Here is a 25,458-nt window from a genome sequence, read left to right on the forward strand (position 1 = left end):
TGTCTCCCAAACTCAAGGATGGCTTAGGATGTGTCCTCAGGACAGATTCCTGAAGACAGTAAAGGCCAGTGACATTTAGCAGAATAGCTTTGAAAACCACGGGTTTTCATTTTTCAGCTGACAATTCAATGTACCTGGTCTTTTGTGTATATTTATTATCTTCCTCTTGACAGGACTTATCATTTCTATTTTCCCTAAGTTTCCTCGATATTCTTCTCCCTCTTGGCCAGACTGAGCTCTCAAATGGTAATGTGCAGAGAGGAGGGACAGACTCCAGGAACCCTTGGCACACATGGGACAAGTTTCTCCTCAGGACTGATCACTGCTGATTTCTCCCCTATCCGGAGAGGCGCATGTTCAACCAGATTGCAGAAGGGTTTGCACAGATCAGAGTCTAGGTTTTGTGGAAGAGAAGCAAGTTTGGGAGAACTCACGACCACTTGTCAACTGTCTGCCAAGCCTGAGGACCAGAATTCCCAGCCTAGCACCTCAGGGTACTGCCTGGAGGTAGTGGTGGATGACAAAGTTACAGGACCATCGGATGAAGGAGCTGGAGCGAGAACAGATTTGAGACCGTGACTGACATGGAAGAAAGGATAGAGAAGTCAGGAAAGGTGGACTAAGGAAGCCCAGTTTTGAAGGAGGACAGGACAGGATGTGGGTCAAAGAAGTCCACGTGGAAGGTCAATCTGCGGAGAGAGGAACTGGGTTTGGAGATAAGATCCAAACAGAGGAAAGGGATAGAGGGGATGTAAGCAGGGTCACTCCCCCCAAAAGAGAAAGTTTGTATAATGAGGATAAATTTTTAAAAACGGGGAGATGGGACCATGGAAAGGCAAATCAGGGGCAGATGGTTATCAGCAAAGGTAAAATGGCTGAGGAGAAAGGAAGAGTTCACTGGTTTGGGTTTTCTGGTGGTGGACTGGGCTTAGTGGTGAAAGGCTGGATTCTGAACAGCACCTTTACTTGGGTTTCTTTACTCAGCCTCACCTGCCGCCTCAGCCATCCTGCCAGAAGAAGCAAATGGGTGACCCCTGGATTCAAAGAAGATGAATAGATCTGCCAGAGTTTTCTGACTTGACCCAGAGTGTAGAACCCAGGATTCAGACTGTCTTCTGTCCAGAAAAGAAAAGAGGTGTCGTCTTCAGATTCAGAAGTGGAGGTGGAAATTGTCAGGGTTTTGACTTGACCTGGAAGGTAGGACTCCCAGCCTTCATACTGTCCTCTGTCCAAAAGAGGAAAGAGGAGTCGTCATCTGATTCTGAGGAGGAGGTGGAAGTGGAGTTGTCAGTTTTGTGACTCCACTGAAGGGGTAGATCCCAGTCTTCAGAACCAGTCCTCTATCCTGAAGTGGAAAGAGAAGCAGTCATCAGATCCAGAGAAGCTGGAAGTGGATCTGTCCAAGTTTTCTGACTCCATACAGAGGGTAGAACTTGGGCTTCAACTTCAGTGCTCTGGCCAGAAGAAGAGGACGTGGTCATCAGATTCTGAGGAGGATCTAGAGGATCTGGACCTTGAGCCTAAGCACCTCTGGGTTGTGGAGACACTGTGGGCTGAAGATGAAGCTGAAGAGACAGCGTGTGTACTCAGTGCTACCAGAGCACCGTGAGGTCTTCACCAGGCTGATAGGCAGGGAGACCTCAGTTAGTTCCTTCCAGTGCTTTTTACACTAAACAGGAGCAGGCATATGGGGAGACAGTTGGGGGTTAGGGTAGGGATCAGGCACCTGGGCTCCTGGGTCATGATGCTGATATGTTAGTGATGTTTGTGTCATGGTTAATTCTGATGAAATAACTGGCAGGGACTACAGTGTGAATTAACTCCAGAGTGCTATTTTCTAGCTGTGCTCTGCTCTACAGCAGAATCACCTCAAGTCCTTGCTATGAAGCAGAATTCTGGGCCTGACCTTGGGTGTATGTAATGATTTTTGGAGTGGGGGTCAATAAAGTCTGAGGATCAGAACCAAAAATGAGAGCTGGGGTTGTGGCTGAGTGATAGAGCACTCGCCTGGCATTTGTGAGGTACTGGGTTTGATCCTCAGCACCACATAAAAATAAAATAAACATACTGTGTCCATCTACAACTAAAAAAAAATGGAACTGAAAATGATGGTTCAGGGTGTCAAGAATAAAGGTTGAGATGAAATTGGGATTCTAAATTGGTCTAAGCTCTAGTTAGAACTTACTCACCTTCATGTCTGAGAATTGCATCCATGAAGTCAAACAACCTCTCCTCTTTCTTCCAGATCATTGGGTGAGGAATGTGGTGCATTCTCAGCAGGATATCTCAGGGGACACTGAGAGAGTCATGAGGAAGAGGGGCCTCTTGGACAGATAATCCAGGATCACCCAGAGCCACATAGTTACTGTATCATGCTCATGGGAGCTGGGGGTACACGAGTCCATGAAGGAATGATGAGAAACCAGGGTTCTTTCTCGTTCCATTCATTCCTCAGACATCCCTAAATTTTAGTGTCCTGAATTCAGCTTTTCCTCTGTGGTATTGATATCAAGGTCCTTTTTTATATATATTTAGGTGCCACGGTATTGGACCATTTGAAGGTGTCATGTAGTGACTAAGAATGAAATGGAATTACTTTCAAAACATTTGAACCAGAGGACTAGCGTAGATAATTTTACTACATATCATGAATTTCATTGGTTTATTTTGAACAAGATGGCCATAAAATTATTACTGTCTTTTAATAGTCTTGAGATAGTTGTTATTTTGAAAACATGCTGTTCCTAATAAATTTTCTAATGGGTGTTAAGAGTTTTTTTATAGGTACATAGATATTTTCACTTTTAAGAGAGGTTTTCATCTTTTCAGCTATCATACTTACGTATCTACTATGTTTCCAGATCAGTGGTAATACCCCAAATTCTGAACAATATAAATGTTAAAGTTTAGTCCTCATTATTGAGTTGTGAACTTTGAGCTGCCATTTTTAATGTGCCTTGACCCTTGACACATCTGTCATTTTAAGTTTTTTTTGAGAGAGAGAGAGAGAGAGAGAGAGAGAGAGAGAGAGAATTTTTTAATATTTATTTATTTTAGTTTTTGGCAGACACAATACCTTTGTTTGTATGTGGTGCTGAGGATCGAACCTGGGCTGCACGCATGCCAGGCGAGCGTGCTACCACTTGAGCCATATCCCCAGCCCATACATCTGTCATTTTAAAGAGGGTGTAGGGGCTGGAGCTGCAGCTCAGTGGTAGAGCACCTGCCTTGCATGTGTGAGGCCCTGGGTTTGATCCTCAGCACCACATAAAAATGAATAAATAAAGATATTGTGTCCATCTACAACTAAATAAATATATATATATATTTTTTTTAAAAAAGAGAGTGTGTGTTTTAACGGTTCATGTGCTGGGCTGGAGATATAGCTCAGTTGGTAGAGCGCTTGCCTTGCATGCACAAGGCTTTGGGTTCAATCCCCAGCACCACCCCCCCCCAAAAAAAGTTCATGTGGTATGTGCTTTGAAAGAACATAACATATTTCTTGGGGAAAATTAATAAAGATGAATGTCTTTGCACTTTTATGATGTATGGGATCATGTCAGTCTAGACTGCTTCTTTGCTGTCAAATGACACTGTTATATCACAGGGTTCCAGGTAATTGACCAAATTTATTTCTTGTGGAAAAAAAAATCTTCAATTCTTTTCATGTTGGAAAACAACAGAGAAGGTGGCAGATCTTAAGCTGGAGATTGAAAGCAGGAAACATAGGAAGGCAAATCAGGAGGAGTACAAAGAAGAAAGAAAATTCTTTTTTTAAAAAATATTTTATTTACATTTTAGTTTTCGGCAGACACAACATCTTTGTTTGTATGTGGTGTTGAGGATTGAACCCGGGCCGCACCCATGCCAGGGGAGAGCGCTGCCACTTGAGCCACATCCCCAGCCCCAAGAAAGAAAATTCTAAGGGAACTGTGTAAAAATCCTAAATCTGAAATCAAGGAGAAGTGTCTCGCAGGAGGATGCCTTCCTGGTAATGGTCCAAGGAGGGGGACACACAGGGGAAGATAGAGTTTGTTAGTTGAGTCATTATTAGAGTCTTTTCCACAACCTCTAATTCCAGTTTTACATAACAGAAGGTTGTGAGGAAATAGAAACACACGAAGGAAAATGAAGGGAATGGAGCAGGTTCTAAGAAGAATGAGGTGAGAGGAAGAACTAACGCTCTAAACAGATAGGCACAGAGAGGAAAGAGATACTAGTGCAGTCACAACAACTGTAGAAAGGCATCTTGGGAGATGGGAGCACCAGGGAATGTGGGAGCAGTTGGGGAAAGAAGCAGGTGAAGCAACGTATCATCCAGAAGTAAAACAAAGCTAAAGAGAGGTGGCAACAGAGCCAGCGATGAGATGTGAATGGGTTAGAGAGAGAGAAAAAACAATGCTGAGGGGCTGGAAAGGATGACATTTGGAGCTTAAAACTAGATGGATACATTAAAGAGGGGGGTGGAGGTTGAGGGAGTGGAGCAATTGAGAGGGAAAAGTTGCATGAAGAGAGAAGCCAATGAAAACAACCACTGTTGTTGGGTGTGGTGACGCAAGCTTGTAATCACAGTGGTTTGGAAGTCTGAGGCAGTAGGATTGGAAGTTCAAGGACAGCGTCAGCAACTACTGAGTCCTTGTCTTAAAAAATAAAGAGGGCTAGGGGTATGACTCAGTGGCAGAGCACCTCTGGGTTCAGTGTCTAATAAGAACAACCAGCAACAACAATAAACCAGATGGACACTATGCAAAGCAATTCTGATGCCGATAAACTGCACTGAGGTGAAGTGCTACAGATTGAGGCCACAGGCCTCACTATACTGCCCACACTTCAGACACTAGCTGCAACCTCTGGGTTTCCCAGACCACTCATGCCATCCCAGAACTGTCCTCAAGTCCAGGCTGACATGTCCCGGATCTCAAGTTCAGCATGCCTGAAATCCAATTGCTATCACTCTGCAGTATTGACCACATCACCAAAGTAATAAGCAAGCCAGGTGACACATGTTCTACTTATATATTTCATTTCAGGAAAGTCCACAGCCTGCTACAAGAGGTATCAGCAATAGCATGACTTGGTTGTTCCCAATTTCCAGCAGGCAACCCTGAATTTCTTTTCTCCACATTAACACATTCCAGGAAAGGAGAAACACCATCCTGAGGAGGACAGCTAGCTCACCTGGAAACTGATTTTTAATGTGCATCTTCTGAATTCACAAAAACTCCCACCAGCACTATAATTGCTTCCTTTTAGTATCATCACCTCTACAATAAGATGATGATGGTCCCAATCACATACTGTACCATCAGCAGGAAGCAGGGGCTCCGTGGAAAGCACTTAATGCAGTTTTGTGAATACCACACTTATCAGTGGTGTCTATTCCTGGCTTATCACTTTCCAAATTAGTACAGCAAATAAAACACAAGTAAGTCAAAGATTTTCCTTCTCCCCGGGCGGGCTCATCTCCAATCTTATTCCTCCCATCAAAACAAAACAATCCTCTTTTGACCTTAACTCCCTCCACATCTACTGACTAATTCTTCTTTTCCCATTGGGTCAACATTTGTTTAAAAAATTTGTACCCAGATGAAATCCAATTCTTTCACTCTCTTTTAAACCCCTCCAGATCCAGCTAAACAAATCCTCAAGGAGTCCCAGGACTGAATCCCATGGCCAGTTCTGTCCTTGGGCTTGACTATGAATAGTTGATACAGTTCCTCCTCCAACCCCCAGATCTTTTAATTTCCTTAGCTCCTGAAACTTCATGCCTCTGGTCCTCATTCTGGCCTCACTACCAGCCCCACCCAGTCCTACCTTCTGTAGCACTTTGCACATGAAAGAGTCCTGGGCTCAGCCCCTTACCCAACACAGCTTTCCATGCTGACTTCCAGTGCAGGCTGTCCACTGAAGTTCCAACACAAGCCCTGCCCTCTTGCTATCTCTGCTTTACCTCATGCTAACAGCGCCAATTCAAAATGGCTAAAACCCAATTCTGGCTTTTTCTTAAATTTGATTTTTCACCATCTCCCACTCCCAGTTTAATTATAACCTAGTTTTCTTGGTCACTCAGGGAGACTCTGAAGAGCTTTCCACATGGGGGCAGCATGATCAAATTATGGTTTTAGGAGAAATACTCAAGGCAGAAAATGCACTTGAGCCAGTGAAGGAAAGAAGTAGTAGAGAATGGGAGTTTCTGCAAGAGTCCAAAGAAACAAAAACAACCCCCAAAACTGTAATAATGGTAACAAGGAGACAGAGTAAGAGGAAAGGATAACTTTGAATAGAACACCAGCAAACTTTAGCAACTGCCTGTGACAACAGCAAATGGAAGAGCTTAGAAGGATCCCACTTTTCTGGACAGGCTCATAGGCTGCCTCAATGAACAAATAGGGGCAAGAGCAGAAGGCATAGACAGACCAACAAAAACGATTTGGGATCTATTGTATTTATTAGCTTGAGGTGTCCTCTGGACATACCCCAGGGAGAGGCTCAGTACCTGGCTGGACAGAGGCATCTGATCCCCGTGGGGGATTGACATAGACTTGGGGTTAAAAGCACAGGACAGTGAGATCAGACAGGAGTAAGGTGGGTGGTGAGCTAACGGCAGAACTCCTCAGATTCACAAAGAGGGCAACAAGACAAATGTGGGACAGAAAATTACAGGAGAGACTGCAGAGTGTCTAAGACAATGATGGGCAATTAGCCCTGGGTGTGCATGTTAGAAATACCCAGTGTACATTAGGTCACGGGCAATCTTCACTAGAACAGGATGAGGGAAGTGGTAGGCACAGAATGGAGACCGTGGGAGGCAAGATAAAATGGGAATGGGAAATGAGGACCCCTCTGCCAGGGATTTCTACTGCACTGTCTGCTGTGCAAGCCAGACCAACCTGCAGAAAGAACTTCTTAGACTCACTTAAGAGAGGCCATTCCTCCAGCAGATCCAGGCCTTATCCTTGCACAGAGCAACAAAATCAATATTTTAGTCACCACAAAGATCATGGGTGCTGAGTCCTTCCTGGGCATTATGCTGTCTACCCAGAGGACAGACAAGTAAGGTTATCAGTGGCAGTGGCTTGTTGGTTGTTATTTAGGAAGGCGATTCCTAATCACATCAAAGAAATATTTAAAATCCAAAAGAAAGGAACATTCTCACTTACGGTCAAGTCAAGGAATGTATAATATTAATAATTACTTGCTCTGAATGCCAAAAAATAGGAGACACACATGTACTCTGGTTTTAGGGATGCTTTAAGGATCATGCTGTCTACACACATGAACAGGACAAGGTCATTGGTTGTTGATCACTATACTGTTTTGAACATATTTTAGACTATTTATCTGCCTCCTAAGGAATACTGTAAGCAAAAGCAGAGAATAAACACATGAATAGAAAAACTCACCAGGGATTTACTCATTCTCTGCTGCTCTTGGAAAACATGGAAGATGTGGAAGCAGGTGCAGACCTGGGGATTGAAAATACAAGCAGTGTGGTTATGAGTCATCTGGCCTGCCGTGGCAGGGATCTACTGCATAAAAACCTACCCAGAAACCTCCCAGGACACCTCCTGGGAGGCTGTCCCATTAGGTCTTCCCCACCCACATGTCTGTATCGGTGAACAAGTGGGTGTGAGTCTCATGGTGAATGAACTTCAAATCCAAATGAAAACATCTGCCATCATTTAAATGTCAGCTAAAAAAGGAATTCTGCTCTACAGCACTCATCTGTTTTCTAATTATAGAAACTTTGGCTCTGGTGAAAGGAGTATTTTTAAAAATATTTCTTTTAGTTGTAGATAGACAAAATGCCTTTATTTTGTTTATTTTTATGTGGTGCTGAGGATCGAACCCAATGCCTCATACTTACGAGGCAAGCAGCTCTGCCACTGAGCCACAGTCCCAGCCAGAAAGGGGTATTTTATTAAGAAACTTACTGTGACTTAAATGTAATACAGGGGAAGGCATACTGGCCCAAAAGTGCCCACAAACCAACCGGAGACCTTGGAGAACCACTCCCATCTCAGACCCAACGTCTTCCTCCCTCAAAGGAGGCAGAAAGAGACTTTGCCTTCACTAAGCTGCATGACTCTGCAAGGACAGGCCTCAGCGGGAGTCAGTCAAAGAACTGAGGTGCAGATGGAGGCTGTCGAACACTGGGAGACACTGGAGCTCCGGAGGAAGAAGGGAGAAGGAGCAAGAACGGAGGAGAGAGGCAGAAGTCTCACGGAGGACAGGAGGACAGTGTCCCCTCCTCCCCAGCACACGGTGGCCTTACAGATGTACCCACGGAGCACCTAAGGCAGCGCAGCTCGTCCTGCCAGCAACCCGACCCCATCCTGAAGCCAGTAAACCCTGTCCTGCTTCACGCCATAACGTCCCGCCACGCGGTTCCTGCACCCACTACCTGCACCCGCTGGGACTGCGCAGCTATGGCCCTTCAGGGGTCAGGGATGACAGGGGCGAAGGTTTCTGCCGCCGGTTGGTCGTTGCTGCTCTGGACGGATCTGGGTGCAGATGATTCCGAGGGCCATTACGAGTCCAGAGGAGAACTAGCGGTTCCTGGGGCCGTTATTGCTCCCGAGGGGGCCGAGGGTGGACGCTAACAGATGCCACTGCTGCTCCCAGGCCTCAGACCTCCCCTCGCCAAACAGGTGTGCTCCAAGGGCCCAGGCCGCGCCTCCCTCCAGGTCCCAGATCCTCCTGCTCAACTCAGCATCCTGAGTCATGCCGGCTGCCTAGGGAACCAGCCCTGCCGCCCTCCGCCCAGGCTCCATTCCTTATATTGTGGTTTTGTTTTTTGTTTTTACTGAGCTCTTACATGACTTATCTGGTGTTACCATCCGAAATAAATATTTCATTAAATACAGAATGAATTGTCTCTCTTACAAATTGACCTTTTGAACATCCCATGTTGAGGTTTGTTTTTCATTGGGCAGCAAAAGCTCTATAGGACAGCAAACATTTCACTCAACAATCTGTCAAACTTTATGTATTTTGTGGAAAAAATATAATTCTGGATTCCAGATTTTGTCATTTTATTGATTTGTGATATTGTTTTGATTTATGTAAAAATATGTGAATCGAAAGTATATGACTTTGGGGCTGGGGCTGGGGCTTAGTGATAGAGTGGGTGCCTAGCATGTAGGGGGCACTGAGTTCAATCCTCAGCACCACATAGAAACAAGTAAATAAACAGAGGTATTGTGTCCATCTAAAACTGAAAAAAAATTTTAAATGTTTATGACTTAGTTTTTATGTGATGCATCATCAATATAAAAGTGTTGAACACTAACAGTGCTTACCACAAGGAGAATGTAGTATTTTTGTTTCCTGCATTAAAATGTCTGGAGGAAGGGAGCCAGATGCGTTGTATGTTCATTTAGTGTGGGTCATAATGTCTTTATAAATTGGCAGTATAATTGCATAGTTTAACCCTCATTTTATTTTCCCCTCTTGCTTCATGGTTTTTGCTTTGTGTAGCAGTCTGTCTTCCCAGCATCCTAGTCTTGGTTTAGTGGCTGTGGTCTGTCTCCTCTTCCTTCTGAGTGTGAAGGAAAGGTGGGAATCCAGCGGCAGTAGGTCCAGCAGACTTTGCTGCCCAGACTGAGGAGCGGGTGGGCTGAGTGGGGCTCATACCTGTCTTTGCACATGTAAATCAGACAAGCTGGGGTCACTCACCACAGAGCACCATGCACGGAACAAGAACTGGAACCTCAGCATGTCAAGCCACCTGTAGTCATTATTCCCATGTAAAAATAAAATTGTCTAAGAAGTCAAAACCATTTCATGGTGAGCCAGAATGACATCTAATTAAAGGAGGGTGCCTGAGCTGGAGTGCAGGACTCGGCCAAGTCCTCCTGTGTTAGAAACAAAGGCCTTGCCTGTGTGACTTCCCTTATGAAGCCCTGTTTCAGTTATTTTCATTTCTTTTCTTTTTTTTCCAGTAAACATTTCTTTAATCTTTAGATTTCTTTTTATAAGAACCCAGTTCAACACGTCTGTAATTCAACAATATAAAGAGAACACAAATAGCAAAAAAGCCACCTTTGCTTCCTCTTAATATATCCCTTATTCGCTTGAGGTAGGACTTATTTCTCTGAAGATTCTTTTATTGAGTTGCTGTCAAAATGGAACTGAATTCCTATGTAGAGCAGCGGCATACCTAAGTGAAACATTAGAAAATAAATAGGAAATTCAGACTTTAAAAACTAGATAATTGAATCATGTGATAGCAAAGTTATGGTCTTACCCAGGAAAGCTACTTGGAAAAGGTAAATTTTAAAGGGTAACATCCTATGAATTGTCACTTACAAATGGAATATAAGCAAAGGTACCAGTGAACAAGCAAAGTACAACTGCCTCTGTCCCATAAGTAGACTTGAGTGTGGTGAGGCATAAATAAAGTCTCCAATGAATGGTATCGATTTTGCTGTGAGAAAGAAGGATGAGGGCTGGAGTTGTAGCTCAATGGCAGAGCACTTGCCTCGCAAGTGTGAGGCACTGGGTGTGACCCTAGTACCACTTAAAAACAAAGACATTGAGTCCATATACACCGAAAATTTAAAAAAAAAAGAAAGAAAGAAGGATGAGTATACTGTGTAATTGGTCTAGCACCTATGGAGGATGTGACATCTACATAAGTAAATTTCCCACATAAAATTGAAGTTGCCTTGTGCAAGGCCCTGGATTTGATCCCCAACACTAACAAAAACATTGGTGTTGCAATGGGCAAAAGGTGTGATTATGCAGTCGAAGGGGAGAAATAAAGAATGTCCACACGCTTCTGCACTTTTCAATGCTTTATTCACTCAAATCACTCAATACAATTTCACTCTATAAGTTCTTAATCAAGAAAATGACAATCCTTAATTCTCGACACTGCAATAGACATAACAATTCACAGCAAACAATTCTGTGGATTAATTAATTCTAAGCACTGCAGCACACTTAATCATGACAGGCTAATGACAGACATCCCTCTGCATGCTAAGTTCAAGTGTCAGATCAAAAGGCTTTAAGTCCAGCAGATGCACACTCACTCAGACAGCGGTGATCAGGTCAGGTGATCAGGCTTTTCCTGGGGTGGAGCTGACAGCCGGCTGAGGAGGTGGTCCTAGGAAGAAGTTGCAGCTCTCACCAGAGTCAAGATGTGGCTGTAGAGTTTGAGAGTGGTGAGGAAGATGCAGAGGGTCAGCAACTGACGACAAGTGATGGGCTGTCAGTCCAGGTCATTATCAGGCACTCCAGCTTGTGTGCATCAGTATTGGCTGGCTGAATGTTCATTTGCTCTATTATTTATACTAAATTTGGGAGCTTTTGACCCCCCTTTCGATCCTTATCAGCTGCCACTGGATTTCTCAGTAACATCATTTTACCCTGGGGTTAAAACATCTCACCTGGTGGTCCCCACCCTGATATTTTTACCTTTCCCTATTATCAGGTGAGGACAGCCTGCCAGAGGCTTCACTCTGAGTTTATCAGGGTGAGGGGAAGTGACTTGCTTGTGTCTGAGGGCCACACTGCAGGGCTTCATTAGGCATGCATGGTGAGACTGCAGGTTTCAAACTGGAGTTTTTAAAATGGAGTTGCTTAGGCTCAGGCCTAAGGCCATTCTCACCATTGGCTATTTTAACTTTAATTAAAATAGCCACAGACTTGTATATTTCTACCAGCCTCTGTAACTGTTTTGCCTTTTCTCCATTTGAGTGATAAAAAAAAAGAAAAAAAAAAGAATGAAGGTCCTGTGCTTTAGGAAATGCACCAGTAATCAGAAGGCCAATGGAGGAATATAGGCTTATTAGCCCCTAGGAGGCTCTGGGCAGGGGTGTGGACTGGGCTCATAAGCGTGTGGTGCTGCTGCAGCTTGTCCCCGCAGGAGAATCATGGCCCCTTAGCAATGCCCGGCAAGCTCCTGTCCGTTACCCTGCCCCTACTTTTGCTTCTTGAAGAAAGATTATCAGGTAATTATTGGTTTTCATTGAGATGTTCATGTGTGTGTGTGTGTGTGTGTGTGTGTGTGTGTGTGTGTGTGTGTGTGTTTCTTTTTTTGTAATGCTGGGGATGGAACCCAGGGCCTTGCCCACGCTAAGCAAGTGCTCTACCACTGATTTACAGTCCCAATCCATGTGTGTGTGAAATGATGACTCACAGGCACCAATCCACTCCTGTCCAGTTCAGTCAGAGAGTTTGAATCAAGTTTCCTGCTGCCTCACACCCTGGCCAAGAGAGCAGGTAGAGAAATATTTTTGATAGAAACCACAGTGCCTTATGGGAACTCTAAATAAGAAAAGCATGAGCTTTGGGGTCAGACTTCCTGGACAAGGAATTTAATATGAGCCTTGTTCGGGGCTGGGATTGTGGCTCAGCGGTAGAGCACTCGCCTAGCACGTGCGGGACCTGGGTTCGATCCTCAGCACCACATAAAAAAATAAAGCATTGTGTTGTGTCCATCTACACCTAAAAAATAAATATTTAAAAAAAAATATGAGCCTTGTTCCCCTGATTCATGGAAAAACTGCTGCCCTAGGATTTCTGTGAGGTTTAAAGGTGCCATTGTTGATGAAGCTCACAGAACCGAGCTTGGCACACATTAATCACCTCCAGGGCCCCCTTTCTCTCTTGTTCATTGGAGACAGCGCCCCTGAAAGGAGCCCCTCCTGTCCACGTGATGACACTCATTTGTTCTGCTCAGAATCCTTGTTAGAGAGGCATAGGTGAGGAGGAATTGGTCTTAGGTGCCTTCCCAAATGGCTCTTCAGGTTAAATGCTGATTGAATGGGCTTCAAGAAGAATCTTCATGAGATTTTTCCCTCTAGCAGTCTGAGGTGGAATTTCCCAGGGATCATAACTGCCGGGGTCCTGCCCTAGCGGGGTCCAGGGAGTCCTGAAGGATGAGTGGCGTCGTCGAAAAGGTGAGACAGGAGTCGTTCCGTTGGAGCAATCTCCAGAGAGAGAGCTAATGCAGCTTTCTCTGGGTCATCTTTTATTACAATTTTTCTCATCATTATAGATTAAGAATATGTCATTGATTATATAATTTAAAACTTTGCCAAGACATGACATTTCCTTAACCATGATTGGGGGTACAAACAATGTAACATTAATTTACATTTTTCCAGGATATGACCTTCAGTTATGTAATTATTAAAAGTACAGAATCATTAATAAAATACGTCACTAATTTACATTTTTCAGATTTTCCCAAGATTTACTATTTTTCACAAGATATGTTATTTTCTTATTAACTAATGCCAAACTACATAACCAGACTCGAAGTCTCCTAACCAATCATTAACCTAAAGTACACTTGCACTTTATTTCTAATCTAAAATTCCCATCTAAAAAAGTCCCTTTAAATCTTATATTTAAAATAGCCTAAAGTTTATGAATCATTCTTAAAACATATCAGAAACCTACACAACTAAAAACTTAAGAATTTCTAAACTTAAGAATCTAAATAAAATAATATTTCTAACATTATTCTAAAACTGTGTCTTATAAAGCTATTTTAATTAATTCCTAAATTTATTCTCATAAGACTGGTTGAGCTGCTTTCTCAAAGAGTTTCTTTGTTTCTCAGTCAAGGTGCACTAGTTCTCATATCTTTATAATCTTTCTCAATAGAAAGTAAGTTCTAAAAATCAATCCACTTTCCACCAATATTAACTATGCTCATCATATATCCCTATGTAAAGTAAGAAAGGGTTTATAAAAAGAGAAGAATATAGCTTTATATGTTTTAACTTTCCTAAGTGTATAATATAACTTTCCTTAATCAAAAATGAAACTGCATGTGGTGAACTTTGTGAAATAAGCATACTGATTAGGTTTTCTAAGAGGCTGGAAATATGGGCTTGGGTTCTAGTTGATATAATCAATGTGGTGCCTAAAATTCTCATGACCTTTCAAAGGATGATTGTTGTCCGTTATCAGGTTTGTCCACAATGTACTGAGATAGAAGAACAGCCTTCTACTTTGTCCTTGATATGCTGAGGAGTAGTAGAACAGCCTTCAAGGCATGAACTACATGTTATGTTCTAGCCATCTGAATTTTAATTTTTTTGGCATTTAACATACTCATGCCTCCTGTCAGAAACATAAGCATGAAAATGAAAAGTCCCAATTACATAAAAAAAGGGTCTCATGGTTTCCGTTTCCCACCAACCAGCGTGGCTTTGCCAGCATTCAACCTCACTGTGACCCTGTCAAGACAGTGGGAGAGCGGCTTTGCCAACACTTTTTCTCACTGTGACCCTGTCAAGACAGTGAGTGGGGGATCGCCTTCACCACATAACTCTGTCTAAGATGGGTTCCCCCACCTGTCTGGGGTTACCCTTTTACAGTGTGAACTATATTTTTTATTTTCTTCTTTAAATATTGGAGATTGAACCCCTGTTTTATCACTGAGGTGAAAAAAATCTCTGATTTACTATTCCCATCCCATTTTTAAAGTTTTAATTTTGAGACAGGGTCTCACTAAATTGCTGAGGCTGGCCTCAAACTTGAGAACCTACTGCTTCAGCTCCCCAATAACTGGGATTATAGATGCACACCAGCATGCCTGGTTACAGTGTGCAATCTTGCTGTAGGTTATTTAGGTGTTTCTCCTGCAGGTTTGAAGTAATGCCTGCTTTTAAACCCACAGTTTAAAAGTAAGTTGCTACATAGCACTAATCCTTTTAAATGACAGAACAAGGATACACTTTTATTGTACTGTTGGTCAGCTTTTCATTGCTGTTACACAAATCCCCGACAAGCACAATTTAGTCGAGGAAAACTTTATTTGGGGTTCACGATTTCAGAGGACTTAGTCCATGGTCTCCTGAGCCCATGACTCTGGGCCCACGTGAGGCACCATGGCAGTAGGGCCTGGTGCTCAGTACATGGCAGCCAGGAAGCAGGGAGAGTGGGCTAAGGCGACAGGGAAAAAATATCAAACCCAAAGGCAGGTGACCCCAGTGACCTATTTTCTCTAGCCACACCTCATCTGCCTACACCTAACACTGAGTACAGTAGTCCTTTCAAATTATTAATTCACTGATTAGATTGCAGCTCTCACAATCTACCTGTGAACATTGTTCACCTGAGCTCATTGTTAATGAGCTTTTGGGGGACATCTCATATTCAAGCCATAAGAGACATTGAAATACAGCACTCCAAATCTCTGTTCTACTTTGACCTTGGGCACTTAAGCAGTGAAAGTCTTTAGTCATTCTCAACACTACACTTTTAACTGTTGCCAGAATAGAAAGAAAAGATAAAACCTATTTACTCACTCTATAAGGTTTCTACGACAATGTGGGTTTGTCATAAGGAAATTGATGTGTCCTAAAACTAACAATGTGACTTATTTCCTCCATGGTCTAAGACCTGAAGATCTCAGGACTTTAAAGAATTCTCAGAAAAACAACTCTCCAAATTCCTGAACAATCACCTGGCCAAATTGGTAGACAAGAGTGGCAAATTCTAAGTGCAAAGATATTCATGCACACAGGATAATTCTACTATATATTTTAAGATTAAAATACATTCTCACAAAAATACCAAAATGATAAACCATGTATAGAATAACTGCCTCTAATCCAGAAGGGTTTTTAGAAGAAAATTAAAATGTAGGGCTGGGGCTGTAGCTCAGTGGCAGAGCACTTGCTTGCCTAGCATGTGTGAGGCACAGATCCTCAACACCACATTAAAAAAAAATAAAATAACATAACAAAGGCATTTGTCCATCTTCACTAACAAAAGAATTTTTTTAAGTATTAAAATGTAGAATAAGATGAACAAACACACTGATAGGGACATGCTCTAAAGATAGGACAAAAATCGAGCCCACATAGCCCAGCAAAGATGTGGAGAATCTGTAACTCCCTTCACATCACTGGTGGGAGTGGAAAATGGTGGAAAACAGTTTGTTGGCTCCTTGACCAAGTAAACACAGACTCCCCGTATGAACCAGCAATTCCATTCAGTGTATATTCCCAAAGAACTAAAATCAAGTACCCCAACAAGGATCCATACACACATGCTCACAGCTGCGTGATTCACCATAGCCAAAGAGGGAAAACCACTCCAATGTCTATCAGTAGATGAATGGGCAAACAAAATGGGTTTTATCCTTATGAAGGAATATTATCAGTTAAAGAAGGAATGAAATGCTGGATGTGCTGATGTATAGATGTAAATATACAGCCATTGTGCATTCATTGTCTGTCAGTCACAAATTCACCCTCTTTTCTTGCTCTGTGATCATGGACCTGGTCCTTGTAAATCTCACTCCTTTGCCATCCTAACTGGTAAACCTTGTCTGGAGGGGATTCTGGGAGAGAGATGGAGCTTGATTTCACACTTAGTCCCCTCTTTTGTTAGACAAGGAAACTGTACTCAGAAAGTTGTCCCAGTCGTATAGCAATAAGTGACAACTGGAGATAAAGCATGGGTCTCCTGCTGGTGCCCCCAAATTCACCTGCTCTGTAGTTTTTTCCCAATTCGGCCCCTGTCCACTCCCTCACAGATGAGAGCATACAGCTGGAAACCCTCATTTTGCAGAGCCTGGTTTTCTTTTCCATTCTAAGTGGATTATTTCAGTATTTTGCCACAAAAGACTGACCAATACATTAGGTTATGCCATGGAAACATCTCAGACATCTCAGTGACTTCAAACGAGAAAGGTATTGTCCTGCACACTGTATGTCCTCAGTGGATGTGCAGGCAGCCTGTCATTGGGTCCTGGAGGCACACAGGCTGGTGAAATGGCCGCCATCTCCAAGCTAGGTAGTGGTTACACCAGAGAGAAAAGAGGGCTTTCTGTGCATCTCATATTAGAAACACTCTGCACTAAAGCTAAGAAAGATGTTATTGACTCTATAGCTGGGAAATATAGACTGCTAGAGCACAGAGAGGGGTGGAGCATACTTGGTGGAGAGTTTGGGATTTCCCCCTATATGCTAGCCCATGCCTTTATAAATACAATCATGTCAGTCCTTGAATTTCCCTTGAATTTACCATGATCTAAAACATTAACACAGGGGCTGGGGTTGTGGCTCAGCGGTAGAGCACTTGCCTCGCACGTGCGGGGCCCCGGGTTGGATCTTCAGCACCACATACAAAAATAAACAAGTGAAATAAGGGTGTTGTGTCCAACTACAACTAAAAAATAAATATTAAATAAATAAATAAATAAAATATTAACACAGACTTGAATAAAACTGTCATCATTTTGTAGATAACCACATCCATCCATGTAGTCTGATACCGTGTGCCCTGCCATGGAAATATTACTTACCCAGTACTTTTTTTTTGGGGGGGGGGCCAGGGATGGAATCCAGGGGCACTTGGCCACTGAGCCACATTCCCATCCCTTTTTTATATTTTTTTTAGAGACAGGATATTGCTCAGTTGTGAGGGCCTCATTTGAGATGATCCATGGACTCCCAGAAAGTGTTGACACTCTGCAAAGACTGTGAACATGCATAGAATTTTCTATGATTTTATGTCTTCATAAGGACTCTTTGAGTCAAGGATACCTAAATGCAATGTGTGTATTCCCAGGGCAGATTTCAGAAAACAGTGGCCAGTGGCATGTAGCCAATTAGATTTGCTAAACTGAGTGTTTCCATTTAACTTTTTCAAGTGATAATTCAGTGTGCGTGGGTTCTTTTGTACATACTGAGCTCCTTCTTGGGAGGTCATGTCATTTCTGCCCTCCCCCTTCTTCCTTGCCATACTCCTTAATCTCCCACTGCACTGAGCTCTGAAATGGAAATGCCCAGAGGTTGGGTATCTAACATGTGTTGTGTTGACAATGGAGAGAAGAACCCGGGTCTAGACAGAAGTGAAAAAGGGGTCAGAGACCCATAGGTTAGTTTGGCAAAGTGGACAGAGTTTGGATCAGTCACAACAGAGACCATCTCCTCTAGAACTCTAGGACAGGTGCACATACCAGTCTGACAGTTGCAGGTGTTTTCCTTCAAACTAGTGGCCAGGTTGGAATGAGTGATGACATCAGAGGCTTCCAACCTTCCTGATTGGAAGGGACAGACTCTGTGAACCACTGGCAGTGCAGTGGGCAACAGTTTGTCCTCAGAACTGTTCCTCACCTGATTTCTCCTGCTTGGAGAAGCGCAAACAGAGTCTTATTCAACCAAATTCTGGAAGAAGGCTTTGCCTTAGTAAGAACCTAGGTTTTGTAGAAGGAAGACAGAGTATGGGAGAACTTATGGCGGATCAACAAATCTCCCAGTCTGGGCAATCGCCTTCCCAGCGGAGCACCTCAGAATCCCACCTGGAAGTGGTGGTAGATGATGAGGTCCCAGGTCCATCAGGTGAGGGAGCTAGAGTGAGAACTGATTTGACATGATGACTGGTAAGGAGGAAGGAAGGGGTAGAGAAGCCAGGAAAGGTAGACTAAGGAGCCCACTTTTGAAGTTTGAAGTTCCTTGCCATGGGACAAGGAAGTCCACATGGATGGAAAATCTGTAGAGAAAGGAGTTGGGTTAGAAGATGAGATATAAGCATAGGAAGTAGGTAGAGGAGATGTAAAAAGGGTCACTCCACCCATGGAAGAAAGTGTCCATAATAAGGAAGAGTTTTGAGGAACAGGGAGAAGGGACACTGGTAAGGAGAATCAGGGGCACATTTTTATCAGCAAAGGGGAGAGGTTGAACAATAGCTCAGAAGAAGGTAACAGTTGAAGGTCTGGGGTGTGGGAGGTGAACTGGGATCAGATGATGAAAGGATGAATTCCAAATTCAGGAGCTTGACTCTGCTTCCTTTACTCAGCTCTGTGGGTAAAACCCTGCCTCCCATGTCGGTCCTCGAGGAAGAGAGAGTGGACCTCAGAATCTGAGGGAGACTCGGAGGATGATCTCCCAGGGATTTTTGATTCTATACTCCGGATAGAATCTGGTCTCCTGCCTGAGACCACTGGCATAAAGAGAAAGAGAGAGTCCTCCACTGAATCTGAGGATGAGCTGGAGGATCTGGAAAGTGAGCTAAATCACCCCTGGGATGTGGAGTCACTGTGTGACCACAAAATAAAACTCAAAAAACGGCGCATGGACTTGGTGCAACCAGAGCACCATGAGGTTTTCAACAGGCTTCTAGGTAGGGAGACACCCAGGTAGCGCCCTCCAATCCTGCTCTTTACACAAAGAGGGAACTTATAGCCTCTGCACTTTTCCAAAGAGCCCTGCTATCCCTGAGATCCCCATTCCTGGAGGACTCAGGACCCATGTACCCTGTGAAACTCTTAGATGATGGATGATTACATTACACCTGAAAAATGACCCTGCTTGGGATCACAGAGCTTGGTTCCAATTGTCCTCACTGATTGCAGACATTGTGGCTGTAATACATTTCATCCTCCCTGAGAGGTGGTTAACAGGACCATGTTCACACTGTTGTAACTATCAAATGAGAAATGACCTAATAACTCTGGTTCTAAGGTTATAAGGGGGGATGATGGGCCCCTACAGTTTACTAGAAGCTCTTACTCATACAGATACCTTTCTGTTACACAAACCCTCACTCAGTTGTTTCCCTGGTGGGGAGTCTCAGGTCCAAGCAACTTTCCCAGGAATGTTCCTGATCTCTTCCTATCCACCTCTATTGGGCAACAATCCCACACCTTCTCCAAGGGAGGTCCTGTTCTCCTCTCTGCTCTCTATCTCCCATTGAAGCCTCTCCTGGTTCCCAACTAACATCAGTGTTCTGCTCACAGAGGATCCTGTTGTCAAAAGATTCCTGGCCTGGGACAAGAACCTGAGGGTGTCTGACAAGGTGAGGTTGTTCTCCACTGGGCAGTGTTACTGATCCAGCACAGCCTGGATGAGGAGGGATTTCTAGCCCCATGGTCCTTCCCTCTGTCTCCACATAGAGCCAACAAAATGTGCCAAGTCCTGGCTCCTTTGTGGCTTGTCACATCTCCCTTCAGGACCTAGCAGTTTCCTGCAGAGAGGATGGGTGGACCTTGCTTTTTCTTGGGGTGCTTTGGGCTTCAAGCCCAAGTCCACAGTCTTGCATGGCTACCCCCTTTTGCTTGTTGTCACCTGAGGTTCTGGGCTCCTCTCCTCTTTGCTCTCCTTGGGACCCCCCATTCTCCAGCTTACCCAAGACCCTCCTCACCCAGCTCACCTACATGCCTTTCCTCAAAAGGTCCCCTCAGAGCTGATCCTACAGTACACACTAAGCCTCCTCTTCCCCCGACTGCTCAGACTGTCACAGGTCCTTCCCCAAACCAGCAGGTCTCCTTACTTGGCGACCTTCTCTTAGGGGCACTCTTCACCCCAGACTCCCATTCCTCTGTCCCCTCTTTCCTCCTCTTCCAGGATGTGACCTCTCTCTGTGTTCTTCCTCTCTCTCCATCAGTACCTCCTGTCTATGGTCATAGCTTATTTTAGCCGAGCTGGCCTCTTCTCCTGGCAGTACCAGAGAATCCACTTCTTTCTGGCCCTGTGAGTATTTGGTCTCCTTCATCAATCAGGACTCACTACCTGGGAGGGTAGGAGGGGAGCAGAGGGGCACTAACCTTTCTTTGACTTTTAGCCTCTTTGTCCTGTTTGCTCCGTGTACACGAGATCACAGCACTGTAGTATAGTTTGTTTTTCTTTTCCACACTTCCCTAGTCAAAGCAAACACACATGCTCCCTAAAGGCCAGTTGTTAAAGATTCAAGGAAACCAAGGAAACACAAAGCCCACCTGAGAGGAGTGGAGGAAAGCATGGGCACCTCCTATCCCTGGCAGAGACTGGAGGTGCAGCCACATCTGACTGCTCTTCCTTCCTGTATCTATACCAACATTGCTCTGTTTTCTGCCTCTGGATTTCCAAGACAGATGCCCAATTCCCAGCCTGACACAGGTCCAGTATAGGGTGGTCCCCTCTGGTTCTTCATACAGGAGTCTTCTCACATTTGTGGCTCTTTCTACACACCCCCTGAAAATTCTCCCAAGATGGGTCCAACCACCCCTTAGGCCTCTCCCACAACTGTGTTGCTCAATGCTTTCTAGAAAAAGGCTGGAGTCCTTCAGAAGGTGTGTGTCTGGCAGAGTCCTCTGGACCAAGGTGTGGTCCTCCATAACACTTAATAGGGCTGGTGCAGTCCTGTCTGAAGATGGTCCTCTGGGAGTCCATTTGGGAAGCTGACTCCAAGGGCAGGTCCTTCTTGCTTGTGCCTCTAAAGAGCAACCTGGTTTCTTTCCCCAGCTACCTGGCTAATGACATGGAAGAGGACCACCAGGCTCCTAAACAAGAGATCTTTCGTTTCCTCTATGGGAAGAGCTACGCCCAGCGTCCCCTGTTCCACAAACTGCGCTATCAGTTCATCTGCTCTATGGGCTGGAACACTCGGGTTTCCAAGGAGGAGTGTGAGGAGGTGAGTGGTGCTGTGTGTGCTTGTGGGGGGAGAGGGATGGGCTGACTGGAGAGACAGGAAGGTGGGTGGCTGCAGGTGGGCTCTGGGGAGGAGAAAGCTCAGGAGGGAGGGAAGGACTTCCTGTGCAGTCCTCAGTTTTGCATTTATCCATGTTACTAAGTATTCTTGATGGATCCAAGCAGAAATATTCCTAATGTTAAACCAGTATTCTACTCAAATCAGGGACAATGATAAAGCTTGTCTCTTGATAAAATCAACTTTTCAAATTTGATGGGAAGAGACACCAAAAGGATTCTATCTGTCAAAGAATCTTTATAAATGCTTAATTTAGTTATCTGATACAGGAAAATATACTCGATTTTTATTGAAAAAAATCTGAAAAAATGTGTCCTACATTTTATATAACATGATTCTGATGTGTCGTCCATGTGAGTAATAGCTGAAATAATGTTGTGATATCCATATATAGCTACTTCATTTGTCACCAGGCTAAATAAATCTAATAATTACACCTTGCTATGTCACCTCCTTTGTAGCTGACAGAACTTAGTTGATTCAATAGAATCAACATTGTATTTGTTGAGATATTTGTAAACTGTTGAATCACGGTGACTAGAAAGTCCAAATCAAGGTGAAGTAATTTTAAGGAATGGGAAAATAAATTAACCATAACTTCAAAACCCTCAATATCCTGTAAAGTCATCAGCTTTGGTGGGGGCTCTTTTCCTTTCCAGATTCAAGCTTATAATCCGGAGCTCTGGGTGTGGCGCCGAGATCGCACCCTCATTGCCTAGAAGTCCTGGAACCATGGAGGCCTGAGGGGAGGGACAAAACTCTGCATCCCTGGCTTGATGACAGAGTCAGTGATTATCTATTCAGGATGCTCGAGGACCTAACTTCTTGATCCACTCCTCTCCACCTCCACCCACAGCCACCCTCTGCAGATGGTGAAACAACCTGAATCTCCAAGTCAGCTTCATGTTCTCAAACCCCAACCACACAGATGACCCCCTAGAGGTGTGCTGGGTGCTCTGAGGCTGCTCAGCCAGACCTGAGAGAGAACAGTTTATCACTCAGGATGTGTAAAAATCCTTAACCCACAGCAATTGGGCCCACATGTCAGCTTTGATGAATGGCTGATCTTGGTCTAAAGTTAATATCCTTTAGCCATGAATCTCTCTCTCCTCCTGTAAATTCTCTTTTTACCTCTCCTTTTAATTCATCTTGGGTCACTTATCCCTTAAGGATACTAAGCACGGAGATAATTTATTTACAGGATTGTCACAGTTTTAGTACATATGATAAATGTTGTTTATTTTGAACTATGGTTATTTTAAATAGTTTTGAGATAGATGTTGTTCAGAAAATTGTTGTTTCTTATTGGTTTTGTGATTAGTGTTATAACATGTTTGTGTACATAAATATTTCTCTCAAGATTTTAATCTTTTTATCTATTACTTTTATACCTCAGTAGTATTATCCCATAGTCTTATAAATATAGTTTTTATTTGATGTTCAATCATCAATATTGTGACTATTGAGCTGCTAGTATTTAACTTACCTTGACATGTTTTCTGTCATTTTTAAATATGTATCATTCGAGAGCACATGTGTTATGTGCTTGTGAAGAGCACAGCACAGTGCATTTGTGAAAAAACTGAATAAAGTTGAAAATCTCCTTACCTTAATGATACATATGATCATGTCATTCCAGATTGGTTGTTCGCTGTCAAATGATACTGCTGTTTAACAGTGTTGTTTTTAATTGACCAAATTTGTAACCTGTGGGGGAGAAAACCACCTCAATTATTTTTCATGTAGCAGAACAACAGAGAAGGTTGTAGAACTTAAACTAGAGACTGGAAACAGGAAACACAGGGAGGATGTTGCAAGAGAGAACACAGGAAGAATAAAAGAAAATTCTGGAGGAATTCCAAAGCCAAGGTAAAAGTAAAACTTCCTGGTTAAAGTCCAAAGACAGGGACACCCAGGGAATAAAAGACTTTGCTACTTGAGTCACAATGGGAGTCTTTCCTGAAACCTATGTATGTTTCTAGTTTTACATAAGTGAAGGAAATCCAAAGGGTCTTGTTGAAATAGAAACTAATGAGATGATAGGAAGTGCTAAGGTTGCTAAATAGATAGGCACAGAGAGGAAAGAACTAAGAGTGTGGGCACTGAATTACTGCAGACAAGCATCTTGGGAGATGGGAGAGAATATGGAAGCAGCTGTGGAAAGAAGCAGGTGAAGAAAAGTATCAGCAAGAAGTTAAACCAAAGTTAAAGAGAGGTTGCAACAGAGCCAGTGATGAGATGTGATGTGGGGTTAAAGAGGTAAGTGGAAATGATGTGAAGAGGTTAGAAAGGACCAACATGGAACAAGCTTAAGGTTGGTTGAATGTGTTAAAAGAGGGATGGTGGTTGGGTGAGTTGAGCAAGTGAACAGGTATAAGTTCCTTGAAGGAAGAAGTCACTAAAGACTGGCACTGTGCAATGCAATTCTGATGCTGATCAATTGCATGGAGGTCACATGCTACAGATTGAGGCTGCAAGCCCCCTCTACACTGCCCTGTCTTCAGAAACAAGCTGTAAGTTCCAGGTTTCCCAGGCCATTCACACTTCTCACCACTGGTGTATATTTGGGGATTCCCATGATCCTACTGTATAATTCTCTATAATATCTCACTGAGGTTAGAAGAGCACAATCCTATAATTACTGATTTGTCATGTAAAAAAGGACACAAACTGGGACCAGCTAACATAAGAGATAAGAGGCACATGGCTGGAGGTCTAGGAGGGTCTGAATAAAGGCTGTCATATCCTCTGGATGTAACATCTTCAGAGGACATGGATGTATATGACCTACCAGGGAAGCTGACCTTGGTTTCAGCTGAGTTTTTATAGGAATTTAACTAAGCATTTGGCATGAGTTGGATGAGCAGAGCAATAAACTAGGCTCAAGTGCTGCTCTCTGGGTACTTACCATAGAGTGTGGGAGACAGGTTAGTGTCCAGGAAGTAAGACAAGGGCAGGTGGTACGGATAGAGATGGGGGAATCACGATGTAAACTATGTAGCGGGAGGGTGGCATCAGGCAGCATCAGGTCTCCAGACTGTTTTTTTTTTCCTGATCCCCATGTGTGAGGTGCCCTTTAGAAGACCCTGACCAGCAAAGCCTTCTTGAGGAAAGGCCTGTCTTGGGTAATGCTGGGCAGGCAAGCACTAAACTCTGATTTTGGGGCCCACCGGGAGGCTTCCTTTCTGACCCCACCTAAGTTGGCCTTCCTATTCCCACTGTAAGACTGAGTTCCTGGCCACACCAGAAGTCCACTTGCACAGCTCACCGGAAATCCATGTTCCTGGGCTCACAGCAGGTCTGAAGGCAAGTACTTGATTTTACTTCCCAAGAGGCTATGCACCCGGTCACTCCCACGTAGGGACTATCTGAAACATGCCTGCTTCGTCTAACAGTTCAGAGGAGATATGCTGTGAGCACTGGCTCCCTACAGGCCTCCCACATTTCTCCCCAGGTTTCTCCTTAGATCAAGGGAATGTCTAGAATGCATTTTCTTGGTGTGGTGTTTTTCCTGATTGCATCTTGATTCAGTTTAGGTTACACACATCTATACATGTGGTAAAATGGTAAAATACCTACAGACTTCTTGCATAGATGACAATTTCCTAATGTACAGTCTTGTCATGCACATGCATTGGGGGATACTGCATGAATGGTACATTGAACCTGTGTGTTTTGTCATTACAAGTTTCCTTGAAACTGTATTTTGATATAATAAAGCAAAAAATTCGAAACAAGCATTTATCTTGACTAAAAATTCCAGAGCTTGGAGAGCACTGTTTAACTCTCATTTTATGGATCTTTGGGAAAGACTGCTCTTATCTATAGCAGCCTGGCAGATTTCTAGAGGGAAGGGCTGGGTTGGTCCTTCTGGAAAAAGTCACAAAAACATCTCATTATTTTGGTGATGATTAAATGGGCATGAGGCTTGATATCTTATTTAGAATAGCCATTTATTTACTTATTTTTTAACTGCCAGGGATGGAATCCAGGCTACATGCATGCTAGCAATTC

General features: G+C 43.6%; 3 protein-coding genes across 16 annotated transcripts in view; 2 read left to right on the forward strand and 1 right to left on the reverse strand.

The window, feature by feature from the left end:
- The window catches only part of ZNF12 (zinc finger protein 12), a 1,264,586-nt gene that overhangs the window by 363,039 nt on the left and 876,089 nt on the right, over positions 1-25,458 (forward strand). The window lies entirely within an intron of this gene.
- LOC308650666 (speedy protein E4A-like) overlaps positions 1-25,458 on the reverse strand; it is a 45,491-nt gene that overhangs the window by 18,859 nt on the left and 1,174 nt on the right. For 5 of the 8 annotated variants that reach the window (XR_014022381.1, XR_014022382.1, XR_014022383.1 and 2 more), the window contains exon 2: positions 7,404-7,466. The gene's annotated coding sequence lies outside the window, so the exon portion shown is untranslated. Of the gene's footprint in view, positions 1-990; positions 1,208-7,403; positions 7,467-17,938; positions 18,106-25,458 lie in introns of those variants that run through there. The other 3 variants (XR_014022384.1, XR_014022385.1, XR_014022386.1) reach the window with 2 other exon arrangements.
- On the forward strand, positions 19,053-22,163 carry LOC308652257 (speedy protein E4-like; the record flags this gene model as incomplete). Its single annotated transcript, XM_081300031.1, has 5 exons — positions 19,053-19,101; positions 19,718-19,776; positions 20,365-20,450; positions 21,201-21,369; positions 22,104-22,163. 5 exons carry the CDS (start codon positions 19,053-19,055, stop codon positions 22,161-22,163), a joined length of 423 nt encoding a protein of 140 aa, XP_081156157.1.

Source organism: Spermophilus citellus (assembly GCF_964194105.1).
Source record: "Spermophilus citellus genome assembly, chromosome: 6".
Lineage (NCBI taxonomy): Eukaryota > Metazoa > Chordata > Mammalia > Rodentia > Sciuridae > Spermophilus > Spermophilus citellus.